General features: G+C 42.8%; 1 protein-coding gene across 1 annotated transcript in view; it reads right to left on the bottom strand.

The window, feature by feature from the left end:
- The window catches only part of SLC4A8 (solute carrier family 4 member 8), a 70,576-nt gene that overhangs the window by 29,987 nt on the left and 16,662 nt on the right, over nt 1-23,927 (bottom strand). The window contains exons 5-11 of the mRNA XM_036759718.1: nt 23,134-23,322; nt 21,890-21,981; nt 14,123-14,280; nt 13,244-13,331; nt 11,916-12,062; nt 7,386-7,486; nt 1,400-1,574 (exon numbers count right to left, since the gene is read on the bottom strand). Coding sequence (XP_036615613.1) covers nt 1,400-1,574; nt 7,386-7,486; nt 11,916-12,062; nt 13,244-13,331; nt 14,123-14,280; nt 21,890-21,981; nt 23,134-23,322 — 950 coding nt within the window. The remainder of the gene's footprint in view (nt 1-1,399; nt 1,575-7,385; nt 7,487-11,915; nt 12,063-13,243; nt 13,332-14,122; nt 14,281-21,889; nt 21,982-23,133; nt 23,323-23,927) is intronic.

Consider the following 23,927-nt stretch of genomic DNA (forward strand, 5'->3'; position numbering starts at 1 on the left):
GCAAGAAACAAAATTCATCACTGATTCCATATCAGATCAATAAACGGCAATATTATTCTATCTACTTACGTAAACTTTCCACGTGTCTTAAAAGTCATTTACTTGCATTTCATCTTACCAAAAGTAATGTGTACAAACTGTCTAATATTTCCCTGCATAAAATGCTCTCCCTTTAATAATTCAGGTGCCCAAGTTCATCCATCCCTCTGTCCTTGCCTCAGCAATGGCTTAATGCAACATTCTTTTTTTTTAATGTGAACCACAATACTATAGTCCATGCTATGGGCTGTCAGGCAGAGTCAGTCACCTGAAAATCTAGTTTAAGGTGACAAAAGTTTCTCCCAGGAGTATTCTTGAGGCATCAAGCAATCAAAGTGTACAAATACCTTTTGAGACTGTTATTAAAGAACATAATATTCACTCCCATGCAAGGAAGTATTGTTGTTTGTTAAGTTGTTGGGACACTGTGGCATTTAGAGGAGCCTACCACTCTAGCAAAAAAAAAAAAATTGGAGGCAATTGCTGAAGATAAATGTCAGTCCTAAACAAATTATATAATCAGCTCTTACTGAATGTATATGAATAGAGGGTAGTAGTGACAGATAAGATGTTAAGGCGCTTTCATTCATGTCTGACTCTTTAGGATCCCATTTGAGGTTTTCTTGGCAAAAATACTGGAGTGGTTTGTCATTTCCTTCTCCAGCTCATTTGACAGATGAAGAAACTGAGGCAGACAGGGTTAAGTGACTTGCCCAGGGTCACACAGTAAGTGCCTGAGGCTAGATCTGAACTCAGGAAGAGGAGTCTTCCCAGGCTGAGCACTCAGTCCTCTGCACCACCCAGCTGCCCCAAGGCATATAAGATACAAAGCAGCAAATAATTTCCAAATTACTGTGATTTGTCATTGGAATATAGGATAGGAACTTTCCATGGGACTTCTGATAAGAACTTTCCTTTTTTTAATTATGTTTGGTTAAGCTAACATTAAAAATAAATTACACTCCCTGAGAATATGTCAACAACATGAGGAGTTGGCCCAGAAGGGTCAGAAATCAACTAGGAATTAAACATTTGTTGTAAATAATCAAAAGCGAAAAGAGGAAAAGATGACGACAACCCCTTATATTTCTATGACTCTATTAGCTGCAGATTACTTTCATATTGATTATCTTCTTTTAACCTCCTGCCATTCCTGGAAGGGCTGAGATTGTTCTCCCTGTTATGCAGAGGAAAATAAAATCCATAAATCCAGTGACTTGCCAAGTGATTAACTGGCAAAGCTATGGCAAAAACCCACATGCCCTAATCCCGTATCTCAAGGCTCTCTGTACCAGACAGGGCTGCCACCATCACATTCCTTAACATTATTATGGTCATTATAGTTGATAAAAGGTCTTACTATTCGTCCCTCTGTTGCTTCTCCAAGCAATCCCCCAAAAGTGATCACAGGTGACATGCAGGCACAGTACAGGAACAGAAAAGAGGCCAGACACTGTAAACTCAGTGCATCGCGATAGTCACTCCAGTACCAGGGGGCCTTCCGCTTTATATCCAGCACCAATCCCCCAAAAAGCCTGCAGAAACAGAGGAGACAGCCCCCTTAGACAAACCAATGATCCTCATGTTTGCCCTTCCAGTAAGACGACACTTGCGTAGCACAGATCTGAAACCACTTCTAACGTGCTAAGAGTTACGTTACCCTCTTGCCATTTTTGATTCCCAAAGCAAGATGTTGCTTCTGGGTCAACACATGTTCTACCAGCAGCCAAGGACATGACTTTAGTTCATGTTTAAAGGCTATTCGGAGACTGATTAACAATCTATAGGAAAGCAAGCATCAGCTTCCGAATGCCAAATATAAACTGCACCTCACAATGATGTGTGTGTGTGTGTGCGCGCGCGTGCATGCACGTATAAACATCCCACCTAATCCCTAAGGACTGAGCAAATGCAAAAGGAAAACTAAAGCTTATGTAATAGTAACTGAGCTGTAATAAGAACCTGAAAGGCTGTAAAGAGATGGCAGAAAACAGCAGAGGGACAAAAGCAAGGGTTCCACACATCCCAATGGAAGCCTCAGGGCCTCCCTGCCCCCAGGCTGCTGGACAGGCACTCTCACTCCCAGACGCTCTTCCGGGATGGAAGCTCTGAGCCACATCCCGCATCAGGCCCATTCCTCTCCTTCATTGAGGTCATGGCCTTTTCCCATGCTGAGCAATCAATGTAGACTCCAGAGATAAGCAGTCAGACAGTTATTTGCCTTTGCCACAACTTGCAATGCAGCGGAGAGAATCAGGCCTGAAGTCAGGAAGACCTGAGTTCAAATCTGGCCTCAGATACTAGCTGTGTGACCTTGGACAAGTCACTGAACCCATCTGCCTCAGTTTCCTGATCTGCAAAAGGGGGGAAATAACAACCCGTACCTCACGGGTAAATGACACGATATCTGTAAAGCGCTCGGCACACAGTGAACGCTTAATAAATGCTCGTTCTCTTCCCCTTCCCTATCCTTCGCACTGGAAAAAGCCTCTCAACACAATCCGCTGCTTTAGATGAAGCGCTCCTATGAACCAGATTACTCCACCACAGGTGTGATGGTAAACGTTAGCCAACCAGCTCTCAGATGGAACAAGACGAGCTTTTATTTTCCCAAGCCATCAATCCAGCCCCAATGTGCGGTGTTTGCACTAAAAATAAAAATAAATTTAAAACTTAGCCCTTGGGCTCCTCTGCGGCCGGCTCCAGCAGCCCGGTGCCCGCCGTCACTGAAGGTCTCACGCTGCCTCAGTGACCAGTGATGGCGGTGACTCTGGGGGCACGCAGGAGCCCGGCCGACTGATGCTCATAAAAACATGCCTAAGGCCAGAGGTCCGCACCCTTGATGTGACAAAGCCAACACTCCCGATGGTGCCTCGGTCACGCTCAGAGATGAACCCCGATTCTGTCATCTGGTCATCACAAGACCCCACCCGAGGCAGGCAGTGAAAGCATCAGTCTTCCCGCGTAAAATGGGAAACCGGGAGCTCGTGAGGTGAGCTGACTGGCCCAGCCTACACAAGCAGCAGCATGACAGGACTGGGCTTTCAGTGCCCGTCTCCCGGCCCTCGGTCCAGTCTTCTCCCAGCTCTGCTGGGCTGCCTCCCTAGCACCACCCCCGCCCCCGCTAGCGCTGCTCTTCCTGTTTGAGGCTGCCTCCAATGTATATTGGAACATGATTTCACTTGTATAAAAATATCGGGGGGGGGGGCAGGGGAGGAAGAGGGAAACATCCGGAGTGGGTTGTTCTAGTTCTGCCCTGGATCCTGGGATGAAACCCCTCACTAGATACCAAGGAGAACACTCATAGCCATTAGGCACTGAAGCCTAGAGGGAAGGGAACTGCTCCCGGGGTTGTTGTGGGTTGGTCACATAGAGTGGTTTGGATGAGGCCTGTCTGAGGGAAGGAGAGTTTTCTAGAGAGCCCCTAGTGCTTGATTTCTCTTCCAGAACTAGTGTCTCCAATACAAGACACGAAGCTGCCCAGGGCAGCCCTTCAAAAGAGCCCTCTCTGATCTGGGGCGCAGCGATCTGTTATCCCCACTTCCTAGTCTCTCTCCTGTCTTCTTGTCTGTTCTTTATGGGAACAGAGAAATCCCACCAGACCTCTGTCTTCCCTCAACCTTCAGTGGTCCACTAAGATGTCAACAGAGTTATGGCCTCACTCAGGGAGTTGCCTGTGGTTTTCAATTTCCGACTCCATTATTAATATTCCATTTTGTCCCAAGATCATATAATGGAACTGGGGCAACATAAGTTATTGGTAGAGGGTCTCCTTCCGTTGGAACAAGGTATCTGTACACTAAGGACACTAGGCTGCAATGTGGGAAGTCCTAAGCTTAGGTCATCACCTGTCTCAGTGTGATGTAGCAAGGGCTCCATTCTTTTCCTACCAATGGCATCTTAATGTTAAATGTCCACTCTTTCTGAAGTTGAGAATGACGGCATTAAATTTGCACACTCATGCATCCTATGATGCAAAAATGCAAAGTGACTGCAGTAGACAGGCACATTTCTAGAGGTCCTTTTGGAAAGATCAGGGATAAACTTTTCTTTCAGTGCCAAAATTACTTAATACTGACAGTCTAGGAGAACGCCTCTAAAATATATTTGAGTTTGAGAGAAAGGAAGTCACACCTGGGCTTGGTGATTAGGAACATGATGGATCTAATGTCCATGACAATATGGGATTTGATATGAAGGTATGTTTTTCACTTTCAATCTCATTTTTGAATTTCTAGCTTTATGAGGTTGGGGGGCCCTGCCTCTGCCATTTTCTTTTTTGGCTCTTCTGAAGGAAGATCTCATTTGGTGAGCAGAACTGAGCTTCTAATGAACTCTTTCTTTTTTGTTTCTAAACCAACCCAATAAGTATTTAACATTGGCACACAGAGTCTTCCTAAATCCAATATCCTAAATCCATAAGGATAGCCTACAATTTTAGAAGAGAAGCCCCAAACCTGGTACTCCCCCCTAACACATCAACCAATAAACTATGATCAATCCAGAACCATGGGCCTTAAAATGGATCCTTCCCAGGACCCAGGAGACCCCATTCAAGTCAAATGACTTCTCAACTTAAGAGAGCATGTCTCAGAGACTTCCCATCTACCCTTTTTGGTGGCAACTATTTCACAGATTTCTCCTTTTCCCGGGGACTCCTTTCCCAGAGAGCTCATCCTACTCCCACCCTCTAAGACCTCCCCTCCAACCAAGGTACTTATGTACCTAAACAGGTGCACTATCTGTTAACTGCATATTCCTGCCTACCTCTCTGTCTCTTCTCCTGGCATTCTATTGAGTTTCCATGTGTTGCAAAGAACAGAACATGTATTAAAAGAAATGACAAGCTCGTACTAATGGTGCAAAGAGTTAGTAGAGCAGAGATGGGGAAGGGGAAAAGGAGATGAAAGTCAGAGATTTTAGGTAAAAATTTTCACTTAAGATGTGACCCCTATTCAGAGACTCCCCACCAAAGCCAATCTCCTTGAATGGGATTCCAGCCTGGAGCTGTAACTAGTACATGCAGCTTCTGGGTTAAATAGTATTAAATAGGTCTCAAATGAACAAGTGACTATAGGAAAACCTGGACAACTGACTTGTGGGAAAAGTCTGGAGACACCATCCCACATAGGGAGAGAAAGACCCTTGAACATCACAAAACCACTGTCAAAAGAAAGTGTTCTGGGGGCAGCTAGGTGGCGCAGTGAGTATAGCACCGACCCTGGAATCAGGAGGACATGAGTTCAAATGTGGCCTCAGACACTTGACACAGGTACTAGCTGTGTGACCTTGGGCAAGTCACTTAACCCCAATTGCCCTGCCGAAAAGCCAAAAAAAAAAAAAAAAGAGTTCACCTGGTGCAGAAATTAAGGGGGAGAACAGATATGCCCTAGAGTAGCTTCCTAGTTGCTAACTAGTTTCTATGCTGATAAAAGAATGAAAGTACTGCCAAAGTCTAAATGTAACAAATCATTATATTTCACGGTCTTTTAAAATCATTTTTTAAATTTTTTCACTAAGTTTCAGTGCCCTGGGACAAATGTTATAGCTCTTCTTCCCTCCATGGCATTCCCACTTTGGGGCAGACTTGCCTCTTTGGGGAGATGGGGTCAGGGGTACTACTGATTGTCACATTCCCTGTGATACCATATTTTCTCACTGACTTCCTACTTGAGGGGAAAGCATCTTCCTGATTCCCGGACTACTCCAGATCAACTCTCACTCAGCCTAGGAGGCACCTCCCTTACCAATGATGAAGGACATCAGAGGTGGCTCTAGGGACTACAACTAGGCCAACCCCCTCAATCTGCCTATAAGTAAAATAAGGCCTAGGGAAGTTAAGTGGCTTGCCCAAAGTCGCCCAGATGGAGGCCCTCCATCTTCTGAGCTGATAGCTTCCACCATATCATGCTATCTTCTCATAAGTTACACAATGCAGAGCTAGAAGAGACCTTAAAGATCATCTACATCAACCCTAGACTCCCCCTCTATTTACATGTGACTAAACTGAGACCCCAAGAGTTTTGTGAAATGACTTGCCCAAAGTGACTCAAGTAGCAGAACTGGGATTTGAACCCAGGTCTTCTGTCTGAATCCATGGTTCTTTCTACTATAACACAAAAGAGATATACCATTTCTTGGGACAGTCCTAATTTTCCTTCCTGGGGAAGTTCATTAACCATGTATGGTCATTCTCCCTTCCCTGTCCCTTTTCCCCCTCCTGCTAAGGCTTGAACTAGAAATGCATAGTTCCCATTAGAGAAATTATCTCCTAGATGCCCTCTCTCCAATACAACAAAAGAAAGGTGGAAATTATTTAATATTGTGCCCTCCAAAACACAGGACATGTCTTTTATAGACAACATCACATGGGAATGATGAACTCAGCACATTCAATTCATAGTTAACACTACCTCAATCCTTTCTTTCAAATTAGCCAAGTATGCTGGTGAAGATAAAATAATATGATTTGCTATCACTTATATGAAATATTTAAGTAGTAGGTAAATTTCCCTTTTTTTCAATTTCATCAATATTGATTAAGTGTCTGCATACATTGTGTGAGGTACTGAGGCAGATACAAAGACAAACCAAACAGTTTTTCAAAGATTTAAAAAAGCTAGTAGGGAGAAAGATTCTCTTTGCAGCCTGAAGACATGACATAAAGCAGGACCTTTTTATTTCCACTGAGGCCTGAAGAAGAAGCAATGGGTCTCTATCATAGAAGAGAATGAAGTCAAAAGTCAGAACTTCCAGGTTTGAAGAGTAATTGGTCAAAAGAATGTTGACAAAAGAGATTTGAAGAGCATTTTTCTGGCCATTATGAAGAAAAAATTCCTCTCTGGAACTGTTTGACTGCCATCCTGCCTAGAGACGAGAAGTCCCTTATGGCTTCCCTAGCTCTGTGATTTTAAGGTGATATAGTTTGTAATTCCAAGTTTTATATTTCTGTGGTAGCTTTCTCAGCACCTACACATAGATATTCTTCACTCCTGTGTCCAGACCAAAAGGTCTTCAGTATTGTCCATCTACTACTCTCTGTTCCTAGTCATACTAAGCCTCAGAAGCATAACAAAGATACTATAACACACAAAAATCACTCCTGAGGCCTAGAAAAGGAAGAAGGGCAGGGCTCAGAAACGTAATTCTGCCATATGGGTTCATTTAAATCTAGGCTCAGCATGGGTCATAACAGCCCAAAATAACATTACTGATGTGTTCAAAAGTAATTTCAAGCCTATGAAGACACCATCACAGAAAATATTAGAAGAAATGTTTCTTTCTTTTTTTTAAAAGAGCTTCTTCACTTGTGAGTAATAACAATGTGGAAACGTCTCAGAACTCACCTCCCTGTACGTTGAAGTTCAGGACCACTATGGCCACCATGTTGCTCTGGTTCGACATGGCAAATATTTCCATTTGGAACCCCAGGCATCTTCCTTTTTTCCTAATTACAAAATATCATGAATTACTTTTATTAACAAAGTCAATTCTTAATTATCCATGCCAATGAAGGAGAAAAATGATGGCATTAACTTAAAAAACTTCAGAGAATCTAAAAACTCTTTCTTGGGCAGGGTTCCATAATTGATTTACCTTGCTGGTTATTTTTTTTTTACTCAAATGGATATAAAAATTATTTTGTGTTCTCTAAATTTGTACTGTCTGGACAGTGAGAGCAGAAGAGGTTGGGAAGATGAATGTGCTGTGCTAGGTGGGAGGAAAAGGCTAACCTCAGATTAAAAATATTAATAAAAACAAATTATAAAAGAGAGGAATATGCATGTAAGAGGTTTAGTAGAGGAGTTCCCTGAACAACTTGATAAGTTTATAGAGTAGTAAGCCTTTTCTTTGGACTTTCACTCACTCTTCCCATGTAGGTCATGGATAGGCCCACTGACAACTTTTTGAGAGGACTGGAGGGGAATTTGCTGGGACATGCCCAAAAATGTCTGACTGAGGAAAGGATATGTTCTTAACTGCCATGTCTGGAGGTGAACTGATTAACCTGGACTGTTATGGATTAAATGGGAATAAACTGGTTGGCTCATACTATTGTGCATCAGAGCCAATCCTTTGTGCTTGGACTACTAAAAAGAAAAGTCAGTTGAAGAACCAGCTTTCCCTCCCCACCCCACCCCTTGTGTTCTCACATATGTGGCCTGAGAAGAGAGTTCCCAGAAACTAAGTCGCTGGATCCATGGCATAACCTCTCAGCCAGAGGATGGCAGCTGCAGAGTTCTAAATCTAGATCTGGGGGGGATGCTGAGTCCTTCAAGCCCGTCTGAGAATTCTCTCCTTAAGCAGGAAGTGTTTCCATTCAGAAATGTAAGGAGCTCCATTGTGCCCCACCCTCCTTCCATCTATATCCCTAGACTCTCTCGCTTTGACATCCCTTCCCTAGTTCTCTCTCCCCTTCTCACAACCAAAGCAAAGGCTTTTATACCACTTTCTTTCAGTATATCCAATGGGTTGTCAAATCTTATTGTTTCTACCTCTACATCTCTCCACTCACCCTGTTGTGAGGCTTGCCGCCCCTCCCCCAGTCTCCCAAGAGATTTCTAGCCAATCCTACCTAGCAAAAAAAAAAAAAATCACATTTTACACCCCACCTCACCCCGCCCCCTCCACAGTGATTCTGCTCTCCAAGGAGGATCTTTATATAACCTTGCCCTCACCTTTCCTCTAACTTTCAAAATTTTTATCTTTTTCTAGGCCTGGGGCAATGATAATGAGAGAGAAGGCAAGAAATAATTAGCAAAATGGGGGGGGTTGCTTTTTTTAATGATCCTGGTACTCCTGAGAATTTGGGTGCCCTTGCCCCCTCCCTGGGAATCTATGGGCAGGATTGCAGATGAGATCTGTAGGCAAGCACCCAGGCTTGGCTGCCTCTTCTTTTGTATTGGATCTCCAGCACTTAGCTCAGTGCCTGGAACATATTCATAAGAAATGTTTTTCATTAATTAATTATTTCTTCTTTCTACTGCCCTCAAGAGTTAGAACTCACTGTCATGCAGACAGTGGGGTGCAGTCTTTGAAGTAGGTCAGAGCAGCAGGGAGTGTAATTGTCAGAAATCAGCACTGTGAGGGCAACCTAGATACTGGAGGAGAAACCGAGTCCAGAAACTGGCAGCTACTGTGACTTCTGCTGAACAGCTGAGCTGCAGGGGAAAACTCTTTCTCCTGCTTTCCTCTGGCATAGTCTGTGATCCACCTCTGTGACTCAGTCTGAGATCCACCTCCTTTCTATGAGCTCTGGGAGTAGGTGGTTTTTGGAAGATCTGGAAAGGCAAGTCATAGGAGTTTTAAGAGAGTCCTAGAGGCAAATGCTTCCAAATAACTTGGAAGAACACTTAGCCAATGTCTTCCTACTTCTGCCATGTTCAATAAACTATACGATCACAGTGCTAAGTCTATCAATCTGGGGAGAAGGGGAGAAAAGAGGGAAAAGGACTGAGCAAGAGAAGCCCAGAAAGATAAAGTTCATGAATCACATACAATTGTATCTCTCCCTCCCTCCCCCCCCCGCCGACCCCTGCCATTACCAGTCTCGCATCACCAACTGCCTTTTGGACATTTTGAGCTAGGTGTCCTGTAGGCACCTCAAATTTAATGTGTCCAAAACATAATTCATTTGCCCCTATTCTACTCCCCTCCAAAATCCCATCCCTGTTTTGAACTCTATTTCTGTTGAGAATGCTACCAACCTTCCAGTCACCAAGGGATTCATCTTCTGAGTCATTCTTGACTCTTCACTCTTACCTATCTCACTCATCCAACCAGCTGCGAAATCTACCCTTGCAACATCTCTCACATGCATCTTCTTTCCTCCCCTCATACACCATCATCCTTCAAGTTCAGATCCTTACCACCTCTCACCAGATTTCAGCAACGGCTTCCTAATAGGTCTCCCTGCCCTGCGTCAAGCCTCTCCTCATACCAATGTATCCTCTAGTCAGCTGCTAAAGGGATTTTCTCAAGAATGGGTCTGACCTTTTTACTGCTCTCCCACTCTCAACAGTCTCTCCTATTTCACCTCTAGCATCAAATATCAACTCCTCCGTTTGATATATAAACAAAGCTCCTCAGAGTCTGGTAGGATCCTCCCTTTCCAGCTCTTCCCCATCAGTCCCTCCCCTAGATCCTGGCATCCACCAATTTTCCTATTGCTCACACACGATGCCTGGAATGGAGTCCCTATTCATCTCTGCCTCCTAGAGACTTAGTTTCCTTCAAAATTCAGATGAGGGAATGCAGATTAGTAGAGGATGATGACGATGACAACAACTTCTACTACTATCCCTACCACTACCACTACCACCACCACTTCTACCACTGCCAACATTAGCTAGCATTTATGTTGTGCCTTTAGGTTCTACCCACATGTATGTATATGCCTTTACTTACACACACACACACACACACACACACACACACACCTCTATATATACACACATACATATGTATTTCTTGTTTGATCCTCATAAAAGCTTTGTCAGGTAGGTCCTATTATCCTCATTTCACAGATTAGGAAACAGACTGAGAGAGGTTAACTGACTTGCCCTGGGCCATGCAGTTTATTATCCAAGTTGGATATATTCAATCTGGTAAGACTTCCAAGAGATGAATTCTGAGCACATTATGAAAAGGGAAAACAGAGACAGGAAACTACACAGAGGCAGCCTGGAATGCACTCCCTCCTCACCTCTGCCACGCAGAATCCCTAGTTTTTGGTTTTTTTCACAAAGCTCACCTCATGCACCATCATTCATGAAACCTTTCCTGATTTCTCCAGTTGCTAATGCCTTCCCTCCCACAATAAATCACCTTGGTTTTTTAAAAGTAGTTTTTAAACACTTATGTATTTGTAATAAAATATACAGTAGTCATGTGTAAAATTATATACTCCTTGAGGGCAGAGAGCTGTCCTTTTTTTCCCCAGTGTCTAACACAGTGCCTGGCCCATAACAGGTGTTGGTTGGTTGATTATACAGATTGTAGATTTCTTTCTTTCCACGTCATTTCCTCAGTCAGGAGTTCTTAATCTGGAATAGTTTTCAGGGATTTTGTGAACTTGGATTGAGGAAAATACATCTTTATTTCAATATAAATGGTTTCCCTTGTAATCCTATGTACTCTATTTTGTGGATTTAAAAACAGTATTCTAAGGAGAGGCCATAGACATTCCTAGACTCCAAAGGGATCCATGATACAGAATAAAGAACCTCTGACCTGGACTAATTCTGGGCCTGACCAGCGAGTTATGTCTACACATGCTTCTCTTTTCTTTCCTCATCTCCTCTGAGCATCACAGAAAAGGGGGGGAAAGGAAATGAGTCAGGAGGGGCAAGGAATACTAGGCACACAGAAATAAAGGGCAAACAAAGACAGATGTCAGTCTAACCACAGGCTATTTAATGTAGAGTCTTCTGTTGTAGTTGTGTGTCCTCCCTACCACAAGAGAATTATGAGCCAAATCCCCTTGCTGTCTCTATTCATCTCGTTCGGTGGCCTCTGCATGCGCTCTTCTCAATCACTCCCTTTGGGTTATTCCACGTCCTTCTCTTCCTCTTCAAAAATTTGACTAAAAATTCACCTCCCCCTGGAAGCCCTTCCTGAATGACCCTACCCATCTGAGGGCACTCTACTAAGCAGTATTTTCTTAGAAGTTATACTGGTATTATATTCATTTATTCCTACTGTATGATTTTTCTGTAGGTGTTTCTGTCTTTTTCACATTTGCATGTTCTGTCTCCTTAATTAGGTTATGAATTCTTCCAAAGCAAAAACTATGTCTTCTATTATTTATTCCTCCACAACACCATATGTAATGTTTTACATCCAATACATGATGTGGCTTGACTGAGGCACATTACCTGGGAAGGGACATTTTTTGGTGGTTCAATTCTAATTGAGGGATCCCATTCACCTGGGGGTAGCACAGTCACTTGGTCCAGGAACTCATCAATACCAGCTAAAAGGTCATCACGCTCCTTTGCCTTATAGGCCACATCATGAAAAATCTATGGAGAAGAGATGACTCTTAGAAAGACTGCAGAGAATCTTCCTGAAGGAAAACAATGACCAATGGATATCGGAAAGACTACAGCTTCTTGATTTTTATCTTAGCAATAGAACCCTGAAATGCAGATAACTCAGAGAGAGCAGTGAAAGGATTTGGGAGGGAGGAAAGCCCAAAGGAATCATAATTTTTTATGGTGAAAATGGACTGGGTCCAGCGGAAGTTTATTAACGGTCTTTAAGTAGATGAAAGACTATACAACTTTTCTCCATCTCTACTGAGGACCAAACAAAAGGATTTAAATGGGAAATAAGGAAAAACTTCCTGAATATAAAGGTAGGATGATTGCACTTCAGATGAATTGAAAAATGAAGTTCGAGGTTTATCTCTGATATCCATATGTTGGGTTTTTTTAAGAGCTGATAAAGCAGAATCCCGCCCCCACCCCCACCCCGTCGCATTTGTGCCATCCTTTTTAAGAGCTGTACACTGGATGAGCAGCCAGGCAGCTTCAGCAAACCCATATCATGATATTGCCACTTTGAGGCAATGTCCTGATTCTCCTCACAGTTACATCCTTATATTCAAAAGCTGCTTCACTCGTATGTGGATACAAGGGCTTCTACTCTGCTCGTTCATGCCAATATTGCTCTCCCACCACCACCACCCCAAATTTAGAGCCTGCTAAACTTATGAAAAGTCCAGAATCTGTGTGAGTGCTGCCTAGCCATGCCTCAGTGGGAACTGCTCAGACATCCGAGGCATGAGTGCTGGGGGAGGGCAGGAGAAATATCTACCAAGGTGTTGTTCTTCATTACTGTATGGATAAGCACAGTCTTAGACCTCCCAAAAAAGGGGTTGCGAAAAGGGTGGAGAGGAAAGAAATAATGCATCTCTCCACTCCAAGTAGGTCTGCAGTGTACAACCATAGAGAATGTTATGTAATCACACTTTCTGGGAGGGAAAGACAACCCCAACCTGTCTTCTTTATCTAGATACCCCACATAACACAGCAATCATCCTAGGAAGATTTCTCCCTATTTATGGTGATTTCTTTCACAGGGAGAGGGAATGAGGGGAAGGGGGAAAACTAAGGGAGGGGAGAAAGAGAGCATGCAATCAAAATGAAGAAAAAGTACATTAGAAACACAGGAGTTATGAACATCTCAAGTTTCATCATACCTCATCTGTCATGATGGTGGCCATGGATCTGCCAATCTCATGATACTGTTGGCCTTTTCCTACTGGTCCTAGCAAGATAAACAAGAACCTGATAACAGGGAGAGAAAAAGGTTGTTACTAAGCACCAAGATACAAGATTTTATTCCTCTCCAATGAACCTAAAAAGACAAACATTATTACCAAACTTTAAGTATGCGCCTTCACCAGACACAACGCTCATGTGTCAATATCAGTTACTTTAATCTCTGTCTCCAACCTGGATATTTCATTACTCATTAAAACCATTACTTTTGTTGACATTTAATAATGTGGCTATAATTACGTGGCCTTTCCACAGAGACAAAAATCCTTGCTTTGGAAAAGAGATTTCTTTCCAAAAGGTCACTTTTTACAGGCAGTACAGATGTAATCATATCTAAATCCCATTCATTGCTCTTATGAGACAAATAGGAGAAAGAGGTTAAAACTATGAAACTCCATAAAATAACATAAACACAGTTCTGGACATTTGAATACACTTTATAAGAAACTGAATCCTAAGTTGCCTACATAATTTACCATGGTCAAATAGTTCATTACCTCTTGGCTAGACTGGTACTCAGAAAGCAGATGTTCTATTCCCAAAACTGTACCTCAAACATTTCCAACATAGCAGAACCTGGTTAATTGTTCAGTTCTGTGCTACAAAGAGTTTAAACTTCATCAGCACAGTGTTTAATCAAGAAGTTTTCTCAGGACTCTGATAACCTCTCTATAGCACATTAGACCCATTCTCAAGATTCCTTGCTCCTAGGTCTTGCTATTGAGTTGGTTCTCTTACCAGGGTTCAAGGAGAACAGACTTTGTAATGAAATTTATTGTATATATTTCTATCTTTACCTTGTGGGGATTGGTACTTCTGTGAGGCCTGAGAGAAGAACAGCAGGTGACAGCCTTACAAAGGCCACAATCGGATGGTCCAGGATATCCACCTCTCCAACCAAGACATTTGAGGCTTCTGCCCCAATAGGTATTTTCTTCATAAAATGAAGGTCCACCTAGAAATCCAAAATAAGTAGAAATAATAATGTAGCATCCCATCAGATCTACTCCTTCAATTCAGCACGCAGGTTTACAGATTTGGGGTGGGGGATACATAGGGAGTGACTGTTCCCTTAGGTGCCAAAGTACCTGGCAGGTCTGAACTCAAAAATTCACAGGCCCCCAAAGGTGTGCTTAGTCAGCCAGAAGACACAATTAACTCAAAGCATTCACTAAGATATCAGTAAAAAGAGCAGCCATACAATATTTTCCCCATAAACCTAGGACATACTTCACCATCCATCACAGGGAGGAGTGGGCACAGACTTGTGAGGCACATATGTGACCAAAGCAGTTCACACCTCCAGTCCTGTAAGACTTCAGTGTCTTAGCTCTTCCTATGATGCTGCTCCCCAATGGGCAAAGTATCTGTGCTAGGTAAGTCATTCACCTGGGCTCCCTGGGTCTGCCCCTCTTTCCAGCTTGACCCTCAACTGCCAAGATCAGCTCTTTTTCAAATCCAGTAATTCCAACCCAATAAACATTTATTAAGTGCCTACTATGTGCCAGGCACGGTGCTAAGTTGTGGAATACAGTTAATAAAAAAAAGACAATCTCTGCCTTCAAGGAGCTTACTAATGGGGAGAGGGGAGACAATACACATGAAGAGTCAGGAAAGTGGGATAGGGTTCTCTTGTTTTGTGGTGTTGAAATGAGGAAGAGCAACAGATACAAAGTGGAGTGGGCTGAGGCAAGTCCAGTTTTGCCCTCTATCAAGGAAAGCATTGGGAGGAGTTCGAAACACCACTCTCCAGCCTCCATCGTGGTGCCGGCTGAGGTTTGGTGAAGAGAGTAGGAGTGATAAGCTTAACCTGGAGGGGGCATCTGGTTCCATCGAGCGAATCTGTAGTCGTCTTTCTTGTCAGCCGTCCCGGGTCACCCTCCATGAAATTGCTTACTGCCCTCCAAGCTGCCTCAGTGTCTGGTCTGTGTCTGTTTCTCTTTGAAGTGTGTGCATCTCTGTTCCTTCTCTTTGACACTCTGAACTTTTCCCACTGAACATGCTATTTCCTACTGGGTGAGGAGCTCAACTGCAAGAAGCTATGGCCAATGGAGGGGGGAGGCAAAGTTCACAAAGCTGTGCCCTGAAGCAAATGACTGGAACTCTGTAACCATTCATCTCTCCATGGCTTGGCATCCTTGGCTTTTTAAAAGGCCTCCAAGGCACGGCCAACTTCCAACCAATGGTCAGCTGTTCTTCCAAGTCAATCAGAGGACACCCTCATGCTTAGTAAAGAGGACGATGGGTTTAGACAAATCTTTGCACTTCATTAGCACCAATACCTTCCCACCTCTGTTACCTGCCTGGAGCAATTCCATCAACCATCAAATCCCCACTGCACCACTAAAACAATAATAAAAGCAATAGTGGCTCTCATTTATATTTGAGGTTTGTAAAGCAGGGCAGCGAGGTGGTGCGGTGCACAGAGTGCTGGGCTTGGAGTCAGGAAGACTCATCTTCCCAAGTTCAGATCTGGCTGTGTGACCCTGGGCAAGTCACTTCACCCTGTTTGCCTCAGTTTCCTCATCTGTAAAATGAGCTGGAGAAGGACATGGCAGACCACGGCAGCATCTTTACCAAGAAAATACTGAGGTCACAGAGCGCGGAGCACAACTGAACTGGACAGCCCTTCACACGCATCGTCTCATTAGATTCCCAGAACGAGAGGTGCTGGAGATGCTGTTATTACTACCGTTTTATAGACGAGGAGTCTAAGGCTCAGAGAGTTTGACTAACTTACTCAGAATCACACAGCTAGTGTGATAGGGATTCAAAGAAGGGAGAGACCAAATTTGATCAGAGAGATCAGGAAAGGTTTATAATTAATTTTTAAAAAATAATTTAGAGATTAGAACTTCAAAAGTACAGGCACCTAAATGGTAATTCAAGTAAAAAAACAAACAAACCTGGAATTTGTAAAAAAAATAAATAAATAAATGAATAAAGGGTTTGCACAAACAAAGCCAATGCAACCAAGATTAGAAAGGAAGCAGAAAGCTGGGAAACAATTTTTATAGCCAGTGTCTCTGATAAAGGCCTCATTTCTAAAATATAGAGAGAATTGAGTCAAATTTATAAGAATATAAGTCATTCCCCAATTGATAAATGGTCAAAGGATATGAATAGGCAGTTTTCAGAGGAAGAAATTAAAACTATCTACAGTCATATGAAAACATGCTCTAATTCACTATTGATTAGAGAAATGCCAATCAAAACAACTCTGAGGTACCACATCACACTTTCAGATTGGCTAACATGATAAAATAGGAAAATAATAAACGTTGGAGAAGATGTGGGAAAATTGGAACACTAATGCATTGTTGGTGGCATTGTGAACTGATCCAACAATTCTGGAAAGCAATTTGAAATGGTGCCCAAAATAGCTATAAAATTGTGCAAACCCTTTTATCCAGCAATAGCACTCCTAGGTCTGTATCCCAAAGAGATCATAAAAAGGGAAAAGGACCCACATGTACAAAAATATTTATAGCAGCTCTTTTTGGCCAAGAATTGGAAATTGAGGGGATGCCCATCAATTGAGGAATGGCTGAACAGGTTGTGGTATGTGAGTGTAATGGAATACTACTGTGCTATAAGAAATGATGAGCAGGCAGATTTCAGAAAAACCTGGAAAGATTTATATGAACTTATACTGAGTGAAGTGAGCAGAACCAGGAGAACACTGTACAAAGTAACAGCGACACTGTGGGATGACCAACTTTGACAGACTTAGCTCTTCTCAGCAAGACAATTCTAAAAGACTCATGATGGAAAATGCTATCCACATCCAGAGAAAGAACTGTGGAGTCTGAATGCTGATTGAAGCAGACTATTTTCACCTTTTTTGTTGTCATCAGTTTTTCTTTCTCATGGTTTTCTCCTTTTGTTCTGATTCTTCCTTTACAACATGACTAATGTGGAAATATGTTTAATATGATTGTACATGCATAACCTATATCAGATTGCCTGCCTTCTTGGGGAGGGAGAAGGGAGAGAGGAAGGGAGAAAAAAGTTTGGAACACAGAATCTTATAAAAGTGAATGTTAAAACTATCTTTACATATAATTGGAAAAAATATAATACTATTTTAAAAAACTGGAATTTGGCAGACCACTGATTGAGACACAGTTCACTAAAGCCTGACTTGAGAAGAGCCTGGTAAGTCCTCTTCTCACTTCTGGGCAGGACAAGGCTCCCAGTTCTGACAGTGGATTTTTACCCTAGGGCTAAATGTGAAGCTTGAAGCTGTTAGACTCTCCTGAAGTACACCCTTCAAACCATTCTTATCAGGAAATTATCGAGCTGGGAATAGCGAGGAAGGACATGTTGAGGGGTAAACAGTACACTTATGTGTAGTACATTGGGCCTAGACCTGGGTTCAAATTCAGCCTTGGACCCTTACTAGCTGTGAGCCTGGGCAAATTATTTAACCTCTCTCTGCCTTAGTCTCCTCAACTGTAAAATAAGGATAATAATAGCACCTACCTACCAGGGTTATTGTGAGGACAAAATAAAATAATATTTGTAAAATACTTCGCAAACCTTAAAGTGCTGTTACACAGGGTTGTGCTGGTACATTTTTAATAACTGGTTCTCTTTTTAAAAAAAATGTATCCATGGCATACTTTTAAGTTTAGTTAGCATTACTAACATTTTCTGCATCATTTTCTGAGGTCCAGACAATCAACAAAGCCATCAATCAAGCCCTGATTTGGAGAATTAGCTGATTTCCATAGTGTAAATGCTCACCATGAAACTTTAACAATCAGCTCTCCCAAGCCATTCGGAGTTGGTTCCAACACATACCCCAGACAATACCTAAATGCAAGCTATGATTATTTTTATTGATGACAGAGCAGACAAGAAAAAGAAAATTTCTAAGCGTTCCTTAAACGACATAAATAACCCCAATAAGGAGATACACAGGGCACTTTTTTTTAAAAAATGGTAGTGTGTCTATAAAGAAAACATTAAAAGTTACTTTGACATAATTTCAAGAAGATGGTATAGAAACATCTTAAAAGTAAATCATTTAGCTCACATCCCTCTCAACTTTGAACCATACCCTTAAAGGCATCCTAAATTGTATCTGTTAAAAATGTCTGGCTGCAAGAAGGCACCAGTGGAGGCCAACCAAGCGTGTCATCAAGAAGCCAGCTATGTGTCCTGACTGTCAGGGCAGGGTTCTTTCCAACATACCACAAACATGCATTTTAGTTCAAAAAATCAATTATATATGTATAGGAGATTTGACTTAATAGCATTTCATAGGGGAAGCCTAAAAGTTTTAGTTAACTGCAAGCTCAAAATGAGCCAGCTGCTAAAAAATAAAAAGGTTAAAAAGCTAAAATGATCGGCATTAATAGGTGTATAAAGTCCAAGAATAAGTATTTATTAAGTACCTACTATGTGCCAGGTACTGTGCTAAGTGCTTCACAAAGATTCTTGCACTACATCCACACAACAGTTTCAGGGAGGTAATCACCTTACTGTATTCTGCATGGGAGAAACCTGGAGTTTGAGTACAATTCCAGACAACACACTTTCAAAGAGACTGACAGAATAAGGAAGATCCAGAGGAGAGCTACTACAATGGAGAGAGGACTAGAAATCATGGTATATGAGGAAAATGTGAGGGAGTGTGGAGAGAGTCAGCTTGGAGAACACTTAAAAGCCACACGGTATCTCTCTTCCCAATTCTGGAGGCTGACCAAGTGGGAGCGAGAGTAGATGGATTATTCCATGTAGCTCTAGAGGGCAGAATGAGAAGCAAGGGGTAGAGGTGACCGAGAAGCAGATTTAGGGCTGAGAGAAAAACAATTACAGCTGTCCTCACAAAGCTTCTTGTCAGTGGAAATGTCCCAGGATGAATTTGTATATAATCCATTATGTACTGCTGAAATGGGAAGCAAGAAAGGGGAAAATTCTTCAGAGCTCCTTAGCCTAAATAAATACCAGATTAAAGAGGGAAGGAGAATGTCAGTGATTGCAACAGAAAAAAAATTCTGCACCCAGGAAGAAGGTTGGACTAGGTGACATCTCAGGTCCCTTCCCACTCCAAGATTCTATGATTTAACTCCCTGCAAAGGCTAGTGGTTGTTTTTTTTTAATTACCACAGTTGCTGTAAACCCTCAAGTCTCCATTGGCTAACGGAGCTAAAGATGAACACAAGGCCCCAAAATTTCTGGTCTTTACATATGGTTCTAGGCTGCAGAATATCAGAGTCAGATTAAATAGTATTTAATAACCATGGAAGTTAAATGAGGAAGCTATTATGTAGTTTTTTTTTTTACTCTAATCTTGATGATCTCCTTGGAGACTCCTTGGAAACTGTTTGCTAACGGTCATAACTGGCCATTTTCATAATGATGTTTTAATTTTATATTTTTAAAATTTTGATAAGGAGTTAGGTATAGTTGATGTGTTGCTTTAAGGAAAAGTAAAATTCTATCACATGCCTTATCTTTTTTTCAGGATACTATGGAAAGTCTGACAATACCAAAAATAACCCCATCAAAGTCAGATCCATCATCCATGTTGGGGGGAGATGTTTGACCATAACTTCAGGTAAGGAAATGCCAGCCACAGTGGTGCACAGTGAGGACTCTGAGCGCCCTGAGGCAGCTACGGCAGTTGTGAGCATCTGGTGGGAGGCCGGAACCACTGACCAATTAGGCTCTGGAGATGCCCTGAGTCAGCATCCCAACGAGTGGGACAAAACTCTTCTTGGGAATCTAAGCAATAAAAGGTTGCAGGCTTCAGACTGGCCCCACTCAGAAGTTCTGCAAAAAGTTCTGGTGGCAAGAACTCTCCTTCCTGGGTCTTCAGTAGATGAGACTGTGGCACCCACAGGAGCTTCTCCACAGGGGGGAGTTGCTTCCCCCAGGATGATGGCTATGGGCACCAGGCTGGAAGTATTGCTGTTTCCAAGGCTCTTGGGTTCAGAGTCCTGGACTGTCTCCATCGGGGTTTGAAGGGAGATGGTGGCCAAGGTGGTGGTGGTTTGACTTGCCTGGCACAAGCTCTACGTTCCCCGCTACTTCAGCTAGGCTGGCTTGCCTGCCCCGAGTACAGCAGTCGGTTGACATTGGTGGGGAAGGCTTGCCCCTTCTCCACAGAAGTTGCTTCCCTGGATGGTGGCCATTGAGGACTGGGGTAGAAGCCCAATCAGTAGTGTAGAGGGTGGGAGTGGGGTTTGCTGCTACTCCCAGGGCTCCTGCGCCTCTGCCTGGGGGAAAGGGGAGAGAGGAGAAGCAGGTGGGCCCCTTCTCCATAACAATTACTCCCCTCAGTTTTGACTGTGGTGACTGGTGGTTTAGAGGCTTTGGGGCTCAGGGTCCTGGGCTGTCTCCATCAGAGGTTCTGAAGGGCTAGCTTTGTAAACAGAGGTTTGAAAAAAAAAGGCAGGCTCTTGGACCTGAGGTTCTCTATTTCAAAATAATTGTTTCTCTTTGCAATCCTAGATATTTTATTTTATGCCTATGACAACATGGTTCTGGTGTCCAGAACACAGCCCAGCTCTAAAGACCCTCCAGATGAAGCAGGTTCCAGGAAGTGGCAAAGTGAAGGTTCTGTCAGAGCGCTCAGTGGGAGGAAGGCTCTCAGGGGTCCTGCACAAATCCGGGGGTCAAATGTCAAGGTCAGAAATCCACTTCTTAATAAGGTCTAAAAGTGAATGCAGCAATTTGTAAGTCTATAATTCCAAGTAATTAGCTTAACCTCATGGATATATTTTTTAAAAATCTACCAGAGATTCAGCAGGTTGTAGCAGAAAGAGAATGAGGCCGCGAGTCAAGAGACCCTGAGGCACTCCGAGGGCAAGCGATGAACTTCCTGAGCCTCAGTTTCCTCATCTGTAAAAGAGGATCATAACTCACAGATTTAGAATTAGAAGATCATCTAGTCCACTCCTCTAATTTTGCAGATAAGGAAACTGAGGCACAGAGAATTTAAGTGACTTGACCATCACTCCATAGCTAACAAGTGGCTGAGGCAAGATTTGAACCCAGGCCATCTGTCCACTATGCCATGACAGGTCCTATAGGGTAACAGTCCTTACACTGTTTACATTCATTGCTCTTGTGCATAATCAAGGAAAGTGGGGCAAGTACTTGGTAAACCTTTTGAAGTACTACACGTAAATTGTTATCACTCCAGCCTCTCACATTTTTACCAGCCTGCCCGATTTTCTTTTTCCTTTGCCCACGTTTGCCGGGCATGCACTGATGAAATACAAGCAACAAGGCCTGAACTAAATCAGAATGCTTCCCAATCACAAATAGTGTATTTAAAGCTCAGACTAATTCTTTATACACCTGTGCACTGTACCAAGTTGTACAGTTAGAACAATAAGCTGGCAGTCCGACTACAACTCAGAGTTATGGGGAGAAACATGAGCCTCCTTTTCTAAAAAAAGAGAGCAAGTTTTATAGAGACATCCCCCACACTGTTAAAATATTTCTCAATTCCAGAAAAATAGAAGCCCCTTTCCCCCTAGAGATAATGCCTCTTGAACTAATAGACTAATATGATTCTAATTTCATGGTGTTTTCTTCCCACTCACCTTACTTAAATCAACAGGACTATGTTCACAATTTACTCCATTTTTTACTTCAAGACTCGTAGTAGGAACAGACTGAGGAGACACTGTTTGACCTATGGAGGAAAAAAAGAACTCTGACTCTTCTTTTTACCATCTTTGCCCACCCAACCCCCATCAGGAGAATATGCTGATTTCCTGCCAAGATTGCACTAGCAAAGGGTTCATAGGGTCTGTGCTGTCTGGACACCCCAAAACCTGGCTTTTCGTCCCCCTCCCAGTTTCTGGCTAATCAGGGCTCTCCATCATTTGCCTCTCACCCAGGCAGATATACCCTTAGCCCCTTCTTTTGCCTTCATGTAAAATAGAGGCTTTCCATAACTCGTCACACCAACGGGTCCAAAACAGCATCTGGACACAGGCTATAACTACAAATCCTGCCTCAGGTATTATTGGCTGTGTGAACATAGGCAAGTTATTTAACCTCTCTTAGCATCAAAGTTTTTATCTGTAAAATGGGTATTATAACGGCACCTACCTCTTTTTTGCCTTTTTTGGGGTATCCCTTTCACTTAGCACAGTGCCTGCCTCACAGAGTTGTTATGAGGATTGAATGAGCTAACTTAGGTAAAGCATTCTGAAACCCTAAAAGCACTATTAATAAATAGCAGGGAGGAGGGAAGGGAATTACCCAACTGCTTCATGATTTAGGGAGTAGGGTGGGAGAAGAGGAAGGGAATCTGATATGGAGAAATCAAGAATGAAAACAGATTTTCATCCCTGCACCCAAATTGCAGGGAGCCAATCAATCGGTATGTATTATAAGTACCTACTATGTGCCAGGAATTGTCCTAGGCCAATTTATCCTTGCCAGCCCCAGAAGGCCTATCCAATACAAAGGAAAATGTAGTCCTAATTGATCCAACCCTAACCCTAACCCAAAGTCATCTCTAATTTGGAAGCTAACCTTAGCAGGCAAGGTCGGTTGTGAATATACTCTTATCTGAATGCCCCAGGGTACATACAGCAACCCAACCAAACTCAGAGGTCTAAGGCTAGACCCAAAACAATCTTTGGGAAGAGTAGTTTCTAGTCATTCATTTATCAATCACTGAGAAGTACTTATTAATCATTCTACTGTGCATAACAATCCACATTCTGAGAGATATATGGGTCCTGACTCCTAGGAGTTTGCCATCTAATAATAAATTCCCTGATGTCGCATTGATATGACTGTAGGAAAGATGGGTTCAATCCCCAGATCTTACCATTTTTGTCCAGAGAATTTGGGTCCGATTGCTTTTTGCCAGCCTCAGCAAAGGAGCGCACGATGGGAATAAGATTATTTCTCTTCTTCTCATTCTGATGATGGTGCTTCTTCAGAAGAGCTTCCCGCACTTTAACTCTCATGGTCTCGTTCAGGTCACTGGACAGTTCCTGCTGGTCTAAGATCAGGTCTGAAAGGCAATATCCACTTGTTCGACAGAGCTCACACAAACAACCAGCCCCTCCAAAGGAGACGAGAGGGCGTTCCAAGGGTGGTTACTGGAAATGGAGCTACGGTATCAAGCCATTAAGTTCTAAGAGCAGCTATTGGTGAGTTATATGACTAGGGGGAACCAGCCTCCTTCTCCTGCACAAGCTTTTCATATTGTTGGGATAGACAGCAATGAGGAAAAAATACCATCAAATTCCAAACCAATCTCTAATGGTGGTGGCCCCTGATGAACCCGGGATTCTATTTTGGCAGAAGAGGGAGGGAGGTTTTAAGAAAGGGTGAGATTAGCTAGAAAAGAGTATGGAATCCAGCAAAATGGGTCGAATAGCTAACGGATCATTTATTTCTATCAAGGGGTGAAGAGATGTAGGCTGAGGAGGGAAAACACAAAAAAATTATTAACAGCTCTGATAAAATGAGTTAATGTAGCTTGGTATGACAACGTAACACGAAACCCAGACTGCAATCTGTGAGACTGGTTCTAGCGCCCGGCTCTGCCACTAACAAGAGCACCTCACATCTTGGGGGCTCAGCTTCCTTAACTATAAAATGAGCAAGCTGGAG

Source organism: Trichosurus vulpecula, chromosome 5, assembly GCF_011100635.1.
Source record: "Trichosurus vulpecula isolate mTriVul1 chromosome 5, mTriVul1.pri, whole genome shotgun sequence".
Classification (NCBI taxonomy): domain Eukaryota; kingdom Metazoa; phylum Chordata; class Mammalia; order Diprotodontia; family Phalangeridae; genus Trichosurus; species Trichosurus vulpecula.